The sequence below is a fragment of the Dermacentor variabilis genome, chromosome 3 (assembly GCF_050947875.1).
Source record: "Dermacentor variabilis isolate Ectoservices chromosome 3, ASM5094787v1, whole genome shotgun sequence".
NCBI classification, from domain to species: domain Eukaryota; kingdom Metazoa; phylum Arthropoda; class Arachnida; order Ixodida; family Ixodidae; genus Dermacentor; species Dermacentor variabilis.
This window is the reverse complement of record NC_134570.1, coordinates 1,674,333-1,692,630: the sequence shown is the minus strand read 5'-3', so window position 1 is coordinate 1,692,630 and position 18,298 is coordinate 1,674,333. Positions and strand designations below refer to the sequence as shown.

At 43.5% G+C, this 18,298-nt stretch overlaps 1 protein-coding gene across 1 annotated transcript in view; it reads right to left on the bottom strand.

Moving 5' to 3' along the window:
• Positions 1–381: 381 nt before the first annotated feature.
• Positions 382–18,298, bottom strand: part of geminin (geminin DNA replication inhibitor) — a 34,403-nt gene continuing 16,486 nt past the window's right edge. Inside the window, exon 6 of the mRNA XM_075684052.1 lies at positions 382–3,549. Coding sequence (XP_075540167.1) covers positions 3,499–3,549 — 51 coding nt within the window. The 3' untranslated portion in view covers positions 382–3,498. The remainder of the gene's footprint in view (positions 3,550–18,298) is intronic.

Below are 18,298 nucleotides of genomic sequence, written 5' to 3'. Positions count from 1 at the left end.
CGCGTCTGCTCAGCAGTTGCTTCCCTTCCTGTCCATACATGCTCCATGGTCGGTAGATTTACGCAAGAAATGTTTTGGCATTGCGACCACAAGCTGCATTTACACGAATGCTACAGCGGGGTGTTGCTACATCCCTATACTTCCTCGGCAGTTTCTTGCAGACGCCCTATAGCCAGTAGGAAGGGTGAACACCGGCATAATTGTGTACCCGCGCCACATCGCATGCTTGGCATCTATTTGCCGTTTGCTCGCCGCCTTCCTCACGTATTATACTACAGCAATAAAGTCAATGATGCAGTGAGAAATCTGGCCTTTACAGCATTCCGCATCACGCATCACCGGCGCTAATGCTGTGGCGTCAAATGTGGCTCAGACACATCACCAATGGCACACGCCTTTATTACACATCAGGCTTTAAGAAAGTCGACTGTGCACACCGTAAATATTCACACATTTATGCCTCTTCAACATGAATGGAAGTTTTTACTTACTGTTCTGCATAAATACAAATAGGCATAGCTGTATGATATGGTGCTATGTGTATTCAATACAATAAGCAGCACGAGTATGCATGCAGAGAGAAAATCGCGTGGCTAGTTGAATCACGATTGCCTCCATGCCACAGTTTCAGCACAGTACACACCTTCACCATTGCCACTGTTCGTACTCCTAATGCCAACTTTGCCTATGAACCTGTTCAACTCAACTTGATTTTCTGCATTAAGTGTCATCTCAACAGCCAGGACCATTGGTACTTCAGTACTGTTTACTTCTGCACAAAACAGCAGTGGTTTAACTGCACTGAAACATCATGCTCCAACATGTCATTCAAGCACTGGCATTTACTCAATTTTGAAATCTCTACCCAAAGTTGAAATTCCGCTTTCGTCAGCCATCAAAAGTAGCCAAGTTCTTTCAGATGCAGTAAAACTTGTGCAGCAGCTGCAGTCTTAACATCAGGCTGGCTGCATTGCGGTTGTCTACCAGCTTCATAGGCTTATCCGTGTGCAGTGCGCGCAAGCGACCCGTACCATACCGGCGGCCGACCCCTCCCAGCCCCAGCTCGTGCAGCCTGGGATCCTGGTCGTCGTCATGCACCACATCAAGTCACTCCAGCAGCTCGGAGAAATCGTCGGACAACTCCTGATGGAAAGGAATGACAACACTACGCACATCATAACAGTTAGTGCGGCAGCAGTTGTCACGTCAAATAATTCCACCATACACTCTGCTGCTGGCAACACAACAGTTTACAGCCGAGCTCATGCTTGATGTATGAATTTTCTAAAGCATAATTTCTATGAACGCTCCAACATACAAATGTCAACAAAAGGAGCGTTAAAGCTACGCATTTTGGTCACTTCTGTGGCAGTGCGCTTGTTTGCATTACACAACAAAAGTGCCAAAGAGCAGAATGGGGATGTCTCGACAACAAGTGTGGTGTCAGAACAGGCACAATCCTGTGAATTGTCTGTTTTGCAACACACACACACACACACACACACACACACAAACACAAAAATAGAGAGAGTGAGAGAAGAGAAAAATTTTAAAGTATGCCCGGAGAGAAGATTCAGAATGGTGTTATTTGTAAACAAATCACTTTTAGAAGATGATGCACAGTAATTAAGGTGCACACCCATTGTCTGCTCCTTAAGAACATTGTTTTATTATTACACAGGAAAGATGCAGCACAAGCCGACTCAGGACAACAATGCTTAAGTGCACTCTCCTATCTCTTAAAGAAACAAACAACAAAATGTAACAGAAAAGTGAATCATAACAAATTAGGGGGAAAACACTGGACGAAGACACATTTGAAGTGTTGCTGCATACCTCGATGAAGTGGCCGGTGTGCACTGCAATGCCGCAAACTTTGTCTATACATAGTCTGGGCACTTCCCTTGTTCAACTTTTGCCTTCCGTTCAGGACTCCTGTTACCATACACACTATTTTGTTTGTAAATGGTGCTTGCTTGCTGTAGGCTATTATACACAGCAATAGAAACCAGGAGACTGCAGTGGTCGCAAAAAAACATACAACATTGCAAGCAAGCAGCACTGAATTGAAAAATTGTTTTTGAGCAAGTCAGCCAATACTTGGAGAAGCGCAGAGGAGATGCACATGCTGTTGTGTTCCTTGCATCTGTCTTATCTGCACTACAATGACTCCCACAGCATGCAACTGACATTGGTGTCAAAGGCTTCCCAGGTCCAGCAAACAAGTGAGGTATTTGCTTACGCTAAGTGAAGCCAATATTGCATTGGTTGCACATCACACTGAGACTGTCAGTTCCCCCCCCCCCCCCCCCCGATCGAGTCACCCGGTAGATACTTTATGCAGGCCGTTCAGTCTGGCGTTTACACATCAGAATTTGACCCTGTATGGCCCCCATGCATATTATTATTTTTTTTCATGACTTGGCTACAACAGTTAGAACCACAACATTAGAACAACTAGTCTTCGTGCAACTTTTATGGATAGCCTATTCTACCCACTTTTAATGTGTCCATGCAATTGTTCGTTGACATTTGCATGATGTGTTCAACTGAGAGTGCAACATAGGCTCTGACCAGACTTCATGGCAAGCATGCACAAGATGGCAGACTGGCAGAGAGCCTACCTGCAAAGGACAGGCCTGACTAGCAGTGCCAATAAATGCCAATGTGTTAGCAAATTCATTTTTGCTTACAAATACCACAACAGCTCTAAAATGAACTGCACAGAGGCAACTCAAGTTTTCGTTGTCAGGAGGTGTCTAAGCACTAAACACATGTGATAAAAAAAATTCAACAACAAATGCTTCAAGCAGGTAGACCTGCATGATCACCTTTTTTTTTGGTTTTGTTTCATTTTATTTCCTTAAAGACCTCTTTTGGGGCATTACATAAGGGGTGGGGTAACATATAAAGGATGATCACAAGTCTTGCATATGAGATGTCACAGTAGTTACGAACGTCAAGGTTCACGTGGTCTATGAAGTATGGCAAGGAGTGAAATGTGCAGTCAAATGGAAATGGAAAAGCATGAACCAGACTTATTGAGAGCAACTTGAATGAACACAGGTACTACCAAGATGTACATTTCTTTTAAGTTTGACACCTAAATCAGATGACAGAAGATGCTTTTAACCAGGCCCAAGCAAGCACTAAATGTGTTAAAATATGTCAGTGCATTCCATCTACTTTTTGTGCTCTCTCTGCATACACAATTTGATTCCAACATAACATCTGGATGCACATGAATGCACCCATGTTGTTTCCCACTTTATTTTGTTATTTGAAAACATACTGGTTCTTACTCTTCAGTAGCAAATACACAAACCTACATATTTAAAGCTCATTCTTGAGACCAATATACAAGAACAGCATTGTAACAAGAACAGAAATAAATGCATTGCAAGGTAAGGTACTATTTGCTGCTTTAAATTTCTCAAGGACTAACAAATTAGAAGTGTGGTCAACACCTTGAAAACTGTTAGGTCCACAAGTAGCAAGCTACTCCTGATGTGAGGGCTCCAGTTCTTTTGACGAGAGGGCTCCAAACTCCTGGAAAAGATTAAAAGGAAGCCATTGCAATCAGATGCGCAATTGATGTCAAGTGTTTCCCTGTAAAGACTGGGAAGTACGGAAGTATATTTTTTAAGCTGCAATTCTAGAAAAATGGACATAGCAGTGAGCAAGGCATGCAGGAAATGAAAACTGAGCTGACAGGATTGAGCATTAGATCTGCTACATGTGCACCATACACCAACAACACAGGCACTTAATAAGACAGGTTTTGTGTCGCACATATTATTTGCCTCTGGGCGTGGAATAATACATTCCTTATGGCCCCACCTCTCTAGAATCGGCGATGGTGGTGCAGTTCAGTTTCCTTGCATGCTGAGCTATCACTTTTGCTCAACAAGAGCTAAGCACTCGTTCATCTGCCCTAATCAGAATGCATCACACAGCTTCCCTTGTCCAGCAATGAGTTGCAACAGTTAAAGAAAGTAAAAAAGAGCCAGAAAAACTGATGAAAAAAAAAAAAAGAATTCTTTTTTCTACCGAGATATAAGAAAGATTCAAGATTATCTGACAAGTGTCGTAAATGGGTACTGTCGACCTTGTTTTCCAAACAACCATGTGCATCTCATCACTCAAGCCAGAAATGAAAGATGGGGGAGCCATCACTAATCAGGGGCCAACTGCAGGATCCTTCTGTATGTAACCTGTGTTAAAGATGGAGGGCCATTGTGTTCACAACTCCTTTCTAGTGCTTATTCCAGATTCCTCAACTAATAAAGAAGCTGCTCAGCAAATTCAGTTCTTACTGCACTGTAGAAAATAAAACAAATTCTTTCATGTGAGTGTGGCATGTGTTTGCTGTCAAAAAACATACACGAACACTGTTTTCAAGACAAGACAAGGACACAGAGTGGTAGAGTGGATGCCTTCGTTGAAAGAAGTGCTTTTCATACTTTTCTAGCCAAATGCGTAAAGAATGCACAGAAGAAAAAGAAAGGAAGCAAGAAAGGTATGTTCTCAGCCATGGTGTGTCTGGTTTGGCTGGAAAACCAAACAAAAAGCATTGACTGATGCTTTTTTGGGAGATGGGATTTTTAAGCAAACTTTTCACATCACTCAGAGTCATGCTTTGCCAAACATTGTTTGGCTGTGGTTGGTGCTGTTCATCGCTGTTTCTTATGCGAGATTATTGTGGCTACTGGGTGGTGAAATCAATGGATGCAAGCCACGAAATGAGAAGCAGTTGCCACTGAGCAGAGCTCGATTGAAGAGGGCTCGATCCAGGCAGCATGAGCTTTTTGATAGCTGCACTAGGCCTCCCTTTAATTGCACTTCACTTAATTCAATTTTTCAGTTAATCTGACCTTAAACGAAGATCCAAACTTGTGGCCACATATTTCAATGTGCCCATATGAAGTACAATTTTTTCCTGAATCACTATTCCTGCCCTCCACAGAAATCTGCATGCCTCATGTTCGTGGGCCAAACAACCTCAACATGGAGTTATGCTTTACGAGGCACGTAGAGTATAGGAAAAATTCTATTCAAGCATTGGCTGTAGAAAAGTGGACCAGCCATGGAGCACAAACATATTCATCAAATATCAGTTACTAAAGTAATTTAACTAATACATCCAAACTGAATAGCAAAAAGCCCACATCTAGCAAACTGTGTGAGAAAGAATTGCTACAGCTTATGTCACTACTCCCACATCATTGCTGAGGTCAGTGGTGGAACAGCCGTTTGACTTTCTGGAACAGGTGTTGGTGCAGGCAAAAAAAAAAAAAAAGGCTGATTTGGCGCAGTGACAAGCACTTTTGGCACATCATTAAATATACACAGATATACCAGATAAGGTCTTAGTTTCAATGGAAATAGTCGATAATTATCGCATAGTTGGCTTTATGTGTATCAATGAGGTACTCAGGCTAAAAATTTACTAAATTAGTTTCATTACTTTTAATAAAATGGCTTCATCCTATAAATAAATTTGCTTCTACCATTTAGACTTGCAAAAGATGTGCATTTGGCATACATCAAGCAAGCAAGAATAAAAGAAAGTTTGCTGAACTAGGGCAAGTCAACAAGACCTTGCCCTAGGACATGTGCAACTAAACTGAAGCGACTATGAAGATGTGCAGAGGTTTCTTCTAATATGCACAATCTACCCAGCATAACTGTGCCATGGAACATGTGAAAGCTCATTAAATTACAACTACAGAATCTGCTTTTCCAATCATGCAGGGTTGCAATGAAGGTCCGTAATAATAAGCAAATTCCACATCAGTAGTTGAGTACACATATGCAGGTGCAGCGGTGGCGTAGAGGTAGAACACCCGCCTCGCGTGCAAGAGGTCCATGGTTCGAATCCCGGTGCCGCGCAATTTTCCACCAGATTTTTTTTTAAAATCCGCGTGTTGATAAAATTGCATAAACAGGCCTGGTGTGTGGCCTGATCCCGGTGACCAGAACCAGTAACGCACTCCCTCACCAGAGCAGGATTGGCCACCCTGGTGCAGTACTTGGCCACAACCTCCTATATGAACACAACAATCAAACCCCGGCCCTCAGTCCCCAGCGGCTGCGAAGCAACTGAGCACGGCGGCGGTCAGACCTGCGACGCAGCAGAGGGTGCAAAGAATTCCTGGCTCCTGACAGGCTTCCATTGGAATATGAACCTGGCAACGTTTAATGCTAGAACGTTATCTAGTGAGGCGAGTCTAGCAGTGCTATTAGAGGAATTAGAGGGCAGTAAATGGGATATAATAGGGCTCAGTGAAGTTAGGAGGCCAAAAGAAGCGTATACAGTGCTAAAAAGCAGGCACATCCTGTGCTACCGGGGCTTAGCGGAGAGACGAGAACTAGGAGTCGGATTCCTGATTAATAAGAATGTAGCTGGTAACATACAGGAATTCTATAGCATTAACGAGAGGGTGGCAGGTGTTGTTGTGAAACTTAATAAGAGGTACAAAATGAAGGTTGTACAGGTCTATGCCCCTACATCCAGTCATGATGACCAGGAAGTCAAAAGCTTCTATGAAGACGTGGAATCGGCGATGGGTAGAGTGAAAACAAAATACACTATACTGATGGGCAACTTTATTGCCAAGGTAGGCAAGAAGCAGGCGAGGCAGTAGGGGAATATGGCATAGGCACTAGGAATAGCAGGGGAAAGTTATTAGTAGAGGTTGCGGAACAGAATAATATGCGGATAATGAATACCTTCTTCCGCAAGTGGGATAACTGAAAGTGGACGTGGAGGAGCCCGAACAACGAGACTGGAAATTAAATAGACTTCATACTCTGCGCTAACCCTGGCATCATACAAGATACAAGATGTGGACATGCTCGTCAAGGTGCGCTGCAGTGACCATAGGATGGTAAGCACTCGAATTAGCCTAGACCTGAGGAGGAAACGGAAGAAACTGGTACATAAGAAGCCGATCAATGAGTTAGCGGTAAGAGGGAAAATAGAAAAATTCCAGATCAAGCTACAGAACAGGTATTCGGCTTTAACTCAGGAAGAGGACCTTAGTGTTGAAGCAATGAACGACAATCTTGTGGGCATCATTAAACAGTGTGCAATAGAAGTCAGTGATAACTCCGTTAGACAGGATTCCAGTAAGCTATTGCAGGAGATGAAAGATCTGATCAAGAAACGCCAATGTATGAAAGCCTCTAATCCTACAGCTAGAATAGAACTGGCAGAACTTTTGAAGTTAATCAACAAGCGTAAGACAGCTGACATAAGGAAGTATAATATGGATAGAATTGAACATGCTCTCAGGAACGGAAGAAGCCTAAAACCAGTGAAGAAGAAACTAGGAATTGGCAAGAATCAGATGTATATATTAAGAGATAAAGCCGGCAACATCATTACTAATATGGGTGAGACAGTTCAAGTGGCTGAGGAGTTCTATAGAGATTTATACATTACCAGTGGCACCCACGACAATAATGGAAGATAGAATAGTGTAGAGGAATTCGAAATCTCACAGGTAATGCCGGACGAAGTAAAGAAAGCCTTGGGAGCTATGCAAAGGGGAAGGCAGCTGGGGAGGATCAGGTAACAGCAGATTTGTTGAAGGATGGTGGGCAGATTGTTCTAGAGAAACTGGCCACCCTGTATACGCAATGCCTCATGACCTCGAGCGTACCGGAATCTTGGAAGAACGCTAACATAACCCTAATCGTTAAGAAAGGGGACGCCAAAGACTTGAAAAATTATAGACCGATCAGCTTACTGTCAGTTGCCGACAAACTATTTACTAAGGTAATCGCAAATAGAATCAGCAACACCTTAGACTTCTGTCAACCAAAGGACCAGGCAGGGTTCTGTAAAGGCTACTCAACAATAAACCATATTCACACTATCAATCAGGTGATAGAGAAAAGTGCGGAATATAACCAACCTTTATATATAGCTTTCGTTGATTACGTGAAAGCGTTTGATTCAGTCGAAACCTCAGCAGTCATGGAGGCATTACGGAATCAGGGTGTAGGCGAGCCGTATGTAAAAATACTGAAAGATATCTATAGCGGCTCCACAGCCACCGTAGTCCTCCATAAAGCAAGCAACAAAATCCCAATAAAGAAAGGCGTCAGGCAGGGAGATACGATATCTCCAATGCTATTCACAGCATGTTTACAGGAGGTATTCAGAGACCTGGATTGGGAAGAAGTGGGGATAAAAGTTAATGGAGAATACCTTAGTAACTTGCGATTGGCTGATGATATTGCCTTGCTTAGTAACTCAGGGGACCAATTGCAATGCATGCTCACTGACCTGGAGAGGCAAAGCAAAAGAGTGGGTCTAAAAATTAATCTGCAGAAAACTAAAGTAATGTTTAACAGTCTCGGAAGAGAACAGCAATTTACGATAGGTAGTGAGGCACTGGAAGTGGTAAGGGAATACATCTACTTAGGGCAGGTAGTGAAGGCGGATCCGGATCATAAGACTGAAATAATCAGAAAAATAAGAATGGGCTGGGGTGCGTTTGGCAGGCATTCTCAGATCATGAACAGCAGGTTGCCATTATCCCTCAAGAGAAAAGTGTATAATAGCTGTGTCTTACCAGTACTCACCTACGGGGCAGAAACCTGGAGGCTTACGAAAAGGGTTCTACTTAAATTGAGGACGACGCAACAAGCTATGGAAAGAAGAACAATGGATGTAACGCTAAGGGATAAGAAAAGAGCAGATGGGTGAGGGAACAAACGCAAGTTAATGACATCTTAGTTGAAATCAAGAAAAAGAAATGGGCATGGGCAGGACATGTAATGAGGAGGGAAGATAACCGATGGTCATTAAGGGTTACGGACTGGATTCCAAGGGAAGGGAAGCGTAGCAGGGGGAGGCAGAAAGTTAGGTGGGCGGATGAGATTAAGAAGTTTGCAGGGATGACATGGCCACAATTAGTACATGACCGGGGTTGTTGGAGACGTATGGAAGAGGCCTTTGCCCTGCAGTGGGCGTAACCAGGCTGATGATGATGATGATCACACATATTAAAGGATGCTTTTAAAATGGCACTGCGAACTATGCAAAACAATGTGCAACCAGACATTACACAAGACTTGTTTTTCATGGAACATCCTCCATGAGCGAACTCCGTGCCACGTTGGTACAAGGAGCACCAAACTGCAGCAAGAACGGCCCAACACCAACCACCCAAAAGCGACAACCCATTAGAAAGATAGAAATTTAACAAAAGAGTGAGAACAGTGAACAGAGAACCAAGGGCATCAGCTATATCTAGGATTATGGCTGTGCCACTGACTTCCAAGATGACGATGAGGAGGACGGCAACATGATTTAGGCTTTGGTCTCAGGTTTGCTACGAAGGCAGCATCAACAAAAGGACGCTTTCGTTCTTATGCTTAACTGGTGCAGGGATGGCAGTTTCCCACTAAAATGCCATTTCGCAGCAAATAGGGGGGGCTAAGGCTGCATACGCTCACTCTGTGGCTTCAAAGAATTTTCCAGGTCTCTCTCATGATTTGGGCAGTGATTATTATGGTTATTATGATTATGATTTTATGGTTTCACTGACCAGGTTGGTGGTCGGCAAAAACTTGTGTAGAAAGGCTTTAGTTCCACAGAAAGTTTCAGTAAAGCTTCTGGGGCTGCAGTTGACTGCAGTTCAGGCTCAACTGTGGGCTCAACTACACTGCCTCATTTGTAAAGACATACGAGATTCCTGTGATTTTAAGAGTGACAGTAACACTACAGTGCGATTTTCGATGTGTTGCATTGTGAGGCAGATGCATTAATAATAAACTTGTAAACGCTTGTAATTGATTACCTTCAGCTAGCTTCCCATGAAGAAGTGTTTTCCAGCTAGGTGGTTACTTTTGGTTCCACTGGTACTTAAAGGACCCCTCACCAGCTCTGGCCGTTTCGAGCTGACAAGTGCAGAGCATACATAGCGTGATAAAAATTGTGTCTGCAAAGTATTACATCGCTACGCGCCGCGGAAAGATTTGAAATTTCAATCCGAACGCCGTTTCGCTCTTCACTCGCGGCCGCCACGCTCCAAGCCAGACGGTGACGTAATCGTGCCCCTGTGCCTACATAATCGTGTCCGCAGTGGGATGTTGCTCGTGGTGACATGTGACTTCGAGAATTATTCAAGACAACATCTGTTATCTGTGTGATCTGTTGCTTGAATTGATGAAATGAAGTTTAGAGAAATAATAAAACACACAAACGGAATGTCTGCATGTCTTTTGTTTTACTTCACACCAAAGCAAGACAGATGTACTTCCGCTTCGTCTGCTTGTTCCCACGGTCACGAGATCACGTACGCAAGTACTGAAACTATGCCATTTTATACCAAGTTCCACCGTGTGATCACGCTCCGTGATCCGTTTGTTCTGCCTCAGAATTCGTGTAGCACTGAATTATACCGCTAGTCATGTTTCCTTATGCACAGCGTGCAAAATCGTGCACTGCACGAACGAGACAACAGCTTGTGCGCGGCATGTTCAGTGAAAATGCATAGCGCAGGAAAAAAAAAAAAAAAAAAAAAGAAGCGAGGAGAAAAAAAATGAAGGCGCACCGCTCATACGTATGCGTCATGCGAGCCTCGAAGTCTGGTATGGGAGAACACAGGGAAGGAATTTCGCTTGCGAAGGCTAGAGGGGGCGAGTGGAGAGAGCATCTTGCTTGGCAGTGGAGCCTGCCAGCTGATATCATGGGTTCACGGCACTCAAATATGTCTATCTTGGCTACTAATGAGCCGATTTGAACAATTTTTGTGGCAGAACGCTCCGTAGAGGACACGTAACAACTTCCAGCGCATAACCGAAATTTGCTATAGGGCCTGGTGAGGGGCCCTTTAAAGTGAAGTGGTGCAATAAAAACAATTTATTGCTCTTGAGTTGTGCTTGAACAACATGATTTTTAAAATGTGAATTTCCCTGCCTACCATGTGAAATTTGTGTTTCATATGTTTACTTGTAACAACTGGTATGACCTCCCTGCTTGTTACTACATGGGCATCCTTGGGAAGGGGAACTAGGAAGGGCGTGTTAAAATTGCGCAGACAAAGATGTCCCTGTAGAGTACTACAGGAGAGACTTTTCTTTCTGTGCTGTGACTGCCTATGTGGCCTTGCCTGGAAACTTCGGGGGATGGATGGTTGCAAGTACAGTCGAACCTTGATATAACAAAGTTCTACTTGCAGCGACTGGTTAACTTGGTTAAATCGCGAGTTTCATTAAATTGAGATTCGTCAATTTCAGCAGTGCAAATAAAAATGAGAACACTCCCGGCAGATGGCACTTTGTGGGCAACATACAAATCTGGAAAATAACGAATTCATGAATGCTGGAATATTTATCTGACCTTAAAGAGCAATTCCAACCAATTCAGGAAGCGAAGCACTCTGTAAGCTTAACCTGCCACTTGCTTTTCACTAGCGTCGGGGTTGTGAGGTGCTTGTAAGTTGACAGAGTTACCAAGGCCGCCTCATGTGTGTGTGCACCCATGTGCGTGGGGAAGACATCCAGCGCATCCAAGATTGGTGTAGCTGTGCTGCTTGCCACCTGGAGTTCTTCAACTGAGTCGTCGTCCTCCGTGCCCGTGTCTGATGCTCTGGCTTAAAGCGTCATTGTTCAGCTGTTCAATTGTCACAGAGCAAGCATCGCGGAAGCCAAAGTCCTCGAGCATCGCATCGCTGGGAGCACCACCCTGATCGCACAGCAGCTGCCACGAGTCAACAATATCAGTGGTGGATGCCATACTTTCATCGCCATCATTTGCTTTACACTCCACTTCATTCAAATAAATATTCTACTTGAATCCAGTCTTCTTGAAGCAGTTGGCCATGATTCCCCTGTTTGTCCACTGCCATAACCGTTAAAGCATCTCCAAGGCCATGAACCCTCCAATTTTTGCTTCTCTCTGGAGCTCCATGTTCAGCAGAAGCCTTTCGATGACCCGCTTGTGGTACGCACACTCGATGGTGTTTATTATACCCTGGTCGAGTTGTTGTATCAGGGAAGTGCAGTTTGCTGGGAAATATTCCAGCTCAACGTTGGAGAGCACACAATCCTGAACATGGTGAGCTGAGCATTTGTCCAAAAGGAGGCAGATATTTCGTTTTGCCTAGCGAACATCAGCATCCAAGTTCTTCAACCAGTTGTTGAACAAATTCCGTGTCATCCATGCCTCTTTGACGCCTATTTCACTGGCGTGCTCTTCTTCCTGCTGAAACAATACAGCTTCTCACTTGTTCCAATCACGAATGGCACATGTTTTTCACTGCTGTCCATGTTCGCGCACAACAAAACAGTGAGACGCTGCTTACTATGTTCGCCACCGTAGCACTTCTCATTTTTTCAAAGCAACATCTTCCTTGGCAACAGCCAGTAGAAAAATGCTGTCCCGTCAGAAATGTATATATTGGAGACATTGTAATGTGCCGAAATGTTGGGGATAGGATCACGCAGCCAGTCCTCTGCTCCAATTGGATTTGCCTCTGCTGACTCACCGCTGACCATCCTGCCATGCCATACCATGCCATTCTTTAAATAGTTGCACCCAAGGATGCTTGCGAAGTTAATGGCCTTTTGCTGGAGAATGGCCACACTTAAAGGCATGTTTTCTGCACACATATTAAGGAACCACGAGTACAGGGCTTTTTCTACATCGACGCAAGCCGCTTCCTTTAGCTTTTTTCTTTGTTGGCCTGAACTACCAGCATTGATGGCACTCATCATGCTGTTCTTCAATTTCAAAATGGTGAAAGTGAGCTCGATGAAATCCTATACCTTTCAGCAAGAGTTGCATTCTTTTCGCCGCTCATAACTTTGGCGATAATTTTGGCCATTAGATCAGGGCACAAAACTTTTCTCTTGCAAGGTGCACCGCTCAGTGAACAGAGAGATCAAACGTACGAAATCAAACCACCAACTGGTCGAAGAAAACATGCTCAGTGAACCAGACTACACATAACGAGATGAAACCACCAACTGTGTTTCATACGTATGCGACAGATGGCACAGTGGTACGTTCTGGTCTATGGATTGATAGCTGCCGGCAAAATTTGCGCATTTAAGGGCACACGTAAAGTGCTGTTCGCCATGCCCAATGTTTCATCTGCCTGTCACGGAGGCTCCTGGTACATGCGTGCAATGCCTGAGGACTTTGGTAGATCGGGGTTGCTGTATAAAACGACCTCGTTAAATCACAAAAGAAAATATGTGGTCTTCAATGGGGCAGAGCTTGGGAAATGAAAAAAAGAAATCGTTACTTCGAGAATTTCGATAAACTGAGATTTGTTATTTCGAAGTTCGACTGTATAGTCTGATTATAATTGAGTCGGTGCCAAATAAAGGCCGTGTGTACCCACGCAAGATGGCAGACGTCGGCTTGCTTTCCAGTGCTGTGCCTCGAAAGCGATTTCTAGTTGTATCCGATTCTACAGTACCGAAATTCCTCTTTTTGGAAATGAGTGCCAGCCTTGCAGATGTCACCGTTGTGCCCATTCCAACTCTGCTTAAGCACATTTTGGCTGCATGTCTGTATTGCTGCGGAACATGATCCCAGTTCTCCTGGCAGGTAAGTTTTGCTTTTGCTTTTCTATAAAGTCGTTGTTGCTGTTCTAGACTTTAGTAGCTCAACTGGTAGAGCGTTGCACGCATAATGCGAAGAGATGGGATCGTTCCCCACCTGCGGCAAGTTGTTTTTTCATCCACTTTCAATTTCTTTAATTTATAATTTCTTTGTTTCAATTAGTCAGTACAAGTAACTTCCCCTGTGTTATCCTTGTCTTTGTTTGTTGGCTTTCTATGATATGATTAATAAAAATTTGGCCCCTCAGTTAACCCCCTTTCTTGTCGTTCACTTATCACAAAGTTATTCGTGATGTTATTCGTCCTTTTCATCTGAGCAGTGCTGACTATGTGAGTATCATAAATCTGAACACAGTAATCAGGGCTTTGTGCGGGGGTGTGGTTCTTTTTGCAAGCTTCAGTGCTGAAGATGACTGAAACTGAATGTGAACCAAATAAAGGAGAAAAAAAATTCCTGCCAGTGGGAACACCTGTGTTTTGCACCCTCTATTGCATGAATTATGAAAAAGTCATTTTAAAAATTATTTTTTTCAGTTTTTATTATTGATTGAACACATATACCAAAAGTTTCAGAGTTATAACGACTGTATTAATAAAGATACAGCTTTGTGCCAAATATGGCACACCATGAAGATGGCTGAGCGGTCTTGCTGCCATGGGCGGAAAACAAAGCTTCACAAACGATGGTCTTTTTAGTGCGATGTGTGTAGTGAAATGAAACAGTTGTTTGCTACGTTCAGGCACAGATGAATGTTGCACTTCTATCTTACCGACGACTTGTCTGTGCAAGATGGCCGCTTACATCTTTGTTTCTTCTCATCAAATTCTGGTCAGTGGCCGACTTGGTCAGATCGGATGTCTTTGGGTGGCATTGCTGCCGCTGGTCCCTGTGCTTTTTTGACTTGAACCTGGAATTCGATGTCTTGACTAGAAGGCCTTCCTGGTCGCTTGTTGGGTAGGCACTTTTTATGTGAGGTAAGGCATTCTGCAATTTCAGCTTTGAATTGAGCCAGCGGTAGTACTTGTTCCTTCCCAAGCTGCTTCTGCACCCTCCTGTACAATAGCCATGCTGCTACTACCGATAAGTCTAGCATATGCGTAAAAATTCTAAAATGCCATTTCTTCGACCTGATATGTATGCGGTAAAGTCCAAGCAGTGAGTACAATAGGTCGACCCCACCCATGTGCCTGTTGTGGACCTTTACTACGCTGGTGCAATCAATTTCGCGAAACTCCTTGGCGGAGCTAAGCCAGTGCTTAGTCTTTTGGACTGGATCTCTCCCAACAAAGCTCGACAGAAATGTCACGGCACGGTTATAGTACCACCACACACACGATAACTCCACGTCATCTATCGCGCTTGTGAGTTCCTCTGAAGCACCATGTCCTTTACATTTCAGCTACTTTTCGCTTTTCAGGCTGCAGTTTGGTAAATGATTCGCCCTCACCGTACTGATTGACAAAATTCTATCACGTGATAGAGTGACCTGCAGCTTCGGGCTATTGAACAGATGGCAGCATTTTACCATATTTTGTCTTCCAAGTTCATACTATGCCAAATATGGCACACACCGATTTCGGGTTCTTTGCTGTAGTTGCAGACGAAATTGAGAAAACTAAGAACTGGCTTGAATTGGTGAGACCGTAAAATATGCCAAAATAATTTTTCCATGTTTCTGCGGTGGAAATTTTCAGAGAAAAAAAAACCAATTGCTCATGTTTGCCCCCTCCGAGTTTCACGTCGCTTCCCAAAATCTACTTCACCTCTGTTTTGTCTATCGCTCAAGAGATGGCAGCACTTGCCCATAATAAGTGCGCACAACTATGAGAATTACTCTTACGGTATCACATTTTCAACTGGGCATCTCACACACTAGAAAGAAAAAAAAGGTAACCGGTATGTGCCAAATATGGGGCGCCATGCAATAGAGGGTTAATGAAACAAAATCATGACAAAAATCTTGTATAGATACAATGTTGACTTTTATGAATCTCTAAAGCACAGAGATTTCTTAGTGAAATTAACTTAAATTCTGGGATTTCACATACCAAAACCACAATGTGATTATGAGGCATGCCACAGTGCTAGACTCCAGATTAATTTTGAGTACCTACAGTTCTTTGATGTGCACACAAGGCACAGTAGACAAGCCATTTTGCTTTTCACCCCCATTGAAATGTGGTCGCCATCGCTGGAATTTGACCTCGAGCCATCAGGCTTAGCAGCACAACGAGAAAGCCACTATGCTACCATAGCAGGTATCTTTTAGCAGAAGAAGGCATGATATCAAACAACATTCTTTATTTTTTTTTTATTTCGCCTATGCCTTTCCTGGGCAGCCGCGTATTTGACACCAGATGCTCTGGATAAAAGGGAAAAAAAAATTTTTTTTGATGGATAGAGTAGTGCCAATAAGCACGCGTCTGCTCTATGTAATAAAAAAAATAAACCATGTCAAAGCCTGTACCTACAATGACAGCTCTACGGTATCTCTGAAGCACATTGATCTTTTAATAACTGTGATGGCTTATTCGACTTTCTTAACCCTATTTTATTTGTATTACCGATTCTTGGTCCATATGTGCCACTGGCTGTGGGCCTATCCTTGCCCATTCCTACAAAATGGGGATGTGTCTGACAAAAGAGGCGCGGAATGCCTAAACATATTTGCATATGTATGTGTCATTACTCTGTGTATGCACCTCCCATCATCTAATTCGACGGACATCATGCATCGTTTTACTTCTCGCGACATGGCTGAGTCAACGTTAAACACAATTGTACGCATTGTATTTAGTGGTGAACCAATTACTGAATCTACAGGTGGCTGGAAAAGCTCGCACACATTTTTTTTTCACTTCTTTTCATGCAGCTCAGGTGCACAGTTGAGTTTCTGTGCAAAACAAGTTTATGCTGTTTTCCTGTAAATATTCTTAAGTTATGCAAACGAACATGAACCGGTCCAGAGTTGAACGAGAACTGGTTTTCAGTGAATCAGAACAGAAACCGGAATGAAAAACTTTTGATTCGACATTGTGGATATGATTCAGATTGACATGGAAATGCTTCACGAGGGCTAAAACCCAGAAGGGAGGTGTGCCAGTCCATACCATTTTCAACAAAAAGTATAAGAGGAGGTCATGCCGCATTACATTGAGTTTCTTCTAAATACTTCAGTGAGGTACAAGTTGATCTTTATAAAGAGGATAAATTATGTAAAACTGATAGAACTATTAGATACACCTAGTCCATTAATGTAGTAAGGTAAAACCTTGCCATTGCCAAGTTGTAGGATATCCAAATGAGTCACCGAACCAGAATGAGTGTAAACAGGGCAAGTACAACCTGAGCCACAGTGTGCATGGGAAATACATATTTTATTGCGCACATGATAGGCATTTACATAGGTGAACAATAGCACTGGGCTAGTGATATTTACACATTGGCTGATTGCAACCACAGCGCCAATATTACTTTGTTGCGGCTTCTCTGTCCTCATGATCAACACTAGTCTGGTGATGATAATGGAGTAAGCCGTAGCCATATCACCAAAGGACAGAGAAAGAACTGTTCTGCCGCATCATCTTCGGCAAGATGACAGCCTTCCTTAATGCAGCTGAAAATCTCCGATGCCACAGAATAATAATATTTGGGGTTTTACGTGCCAAAACCACTTTCTGATTATGAGGCACGCCGTAGTGGAGGACTCCGGAAATTTTGACCACCTGGGGTTCTTTAACGTGCACCTAAATCTAAGTACACGGGTGTTTTCGCATTTCGCCCCCATCAAAATGCGGCCGCCGTGGCCGGGATTCGATCCCGCGACCTCGTGCTCAGCAGCCCAACACCATAGCCACTGAGCAACCACGGCGGGTGATGCCACAGAACTAGCAGCACAACAGGTCTTTTCAGTGTGTTGTGAGCGAGAGCTGCAAGCCATGAACTTAATGGAACACTTGGCTGAACACGGGTGCAGGCACTTCACGAAAAGGAAAAAAAAGTATCTGCACTAGTGTCCCAGCAACAAGCATTGTGCAAGTCAGAAGCACCTCCATACTCCATTAAAATAAAGCATTGCTAACAAAATTTTGTCTATACTTGGTCATATTGAAAAAATGTATTATATCTAACAGTTTCCGAGTACTATTCCAAATTGAAAAATTGGGGTGGGGTAAGTGAAAAGTCTTGCATGTGCTCCAGATGGTGTATCGGCAGTAAGGTACAGAGATGATTAACCAAATACACAAGTTACATCTTTTCATGCATTAGAAAGGTTAGATGCTGTTACAATAGGCCAGTGGGCAAGCAACCTTCCAGCCCCTCCTACCCTACCGCAACGTATAGCTTCGTGAGGCTCACAATACATTGCCTCGGACAGACCAGCGGCGACAACAAGGCGAGATATGTTTGCTGACCAAGGGGTTGATGGATGGTACTTGGTCGCTGACTACGACGCTGAGACCAAGAAGCTTCTGTGAAAGTGCATTATATACCGCTTCGTTACGGTCGCTATTGGGCCATACCAGGAGCCAAGACGTGCAAATGTAGTGAAGTGTGACACCCTTGTCTTTAGCAAGATGCGTTGTTGGGCAAGTTGATTCATTGTACTTGGAAAGATTTGAAGTGCGTTGTAGACAATCACAAGGAAAAAGACGGGACTGTCCTGTCCAGTCTGAAGACTGTCCCGTCTTCTTCCTTGTGATCGTC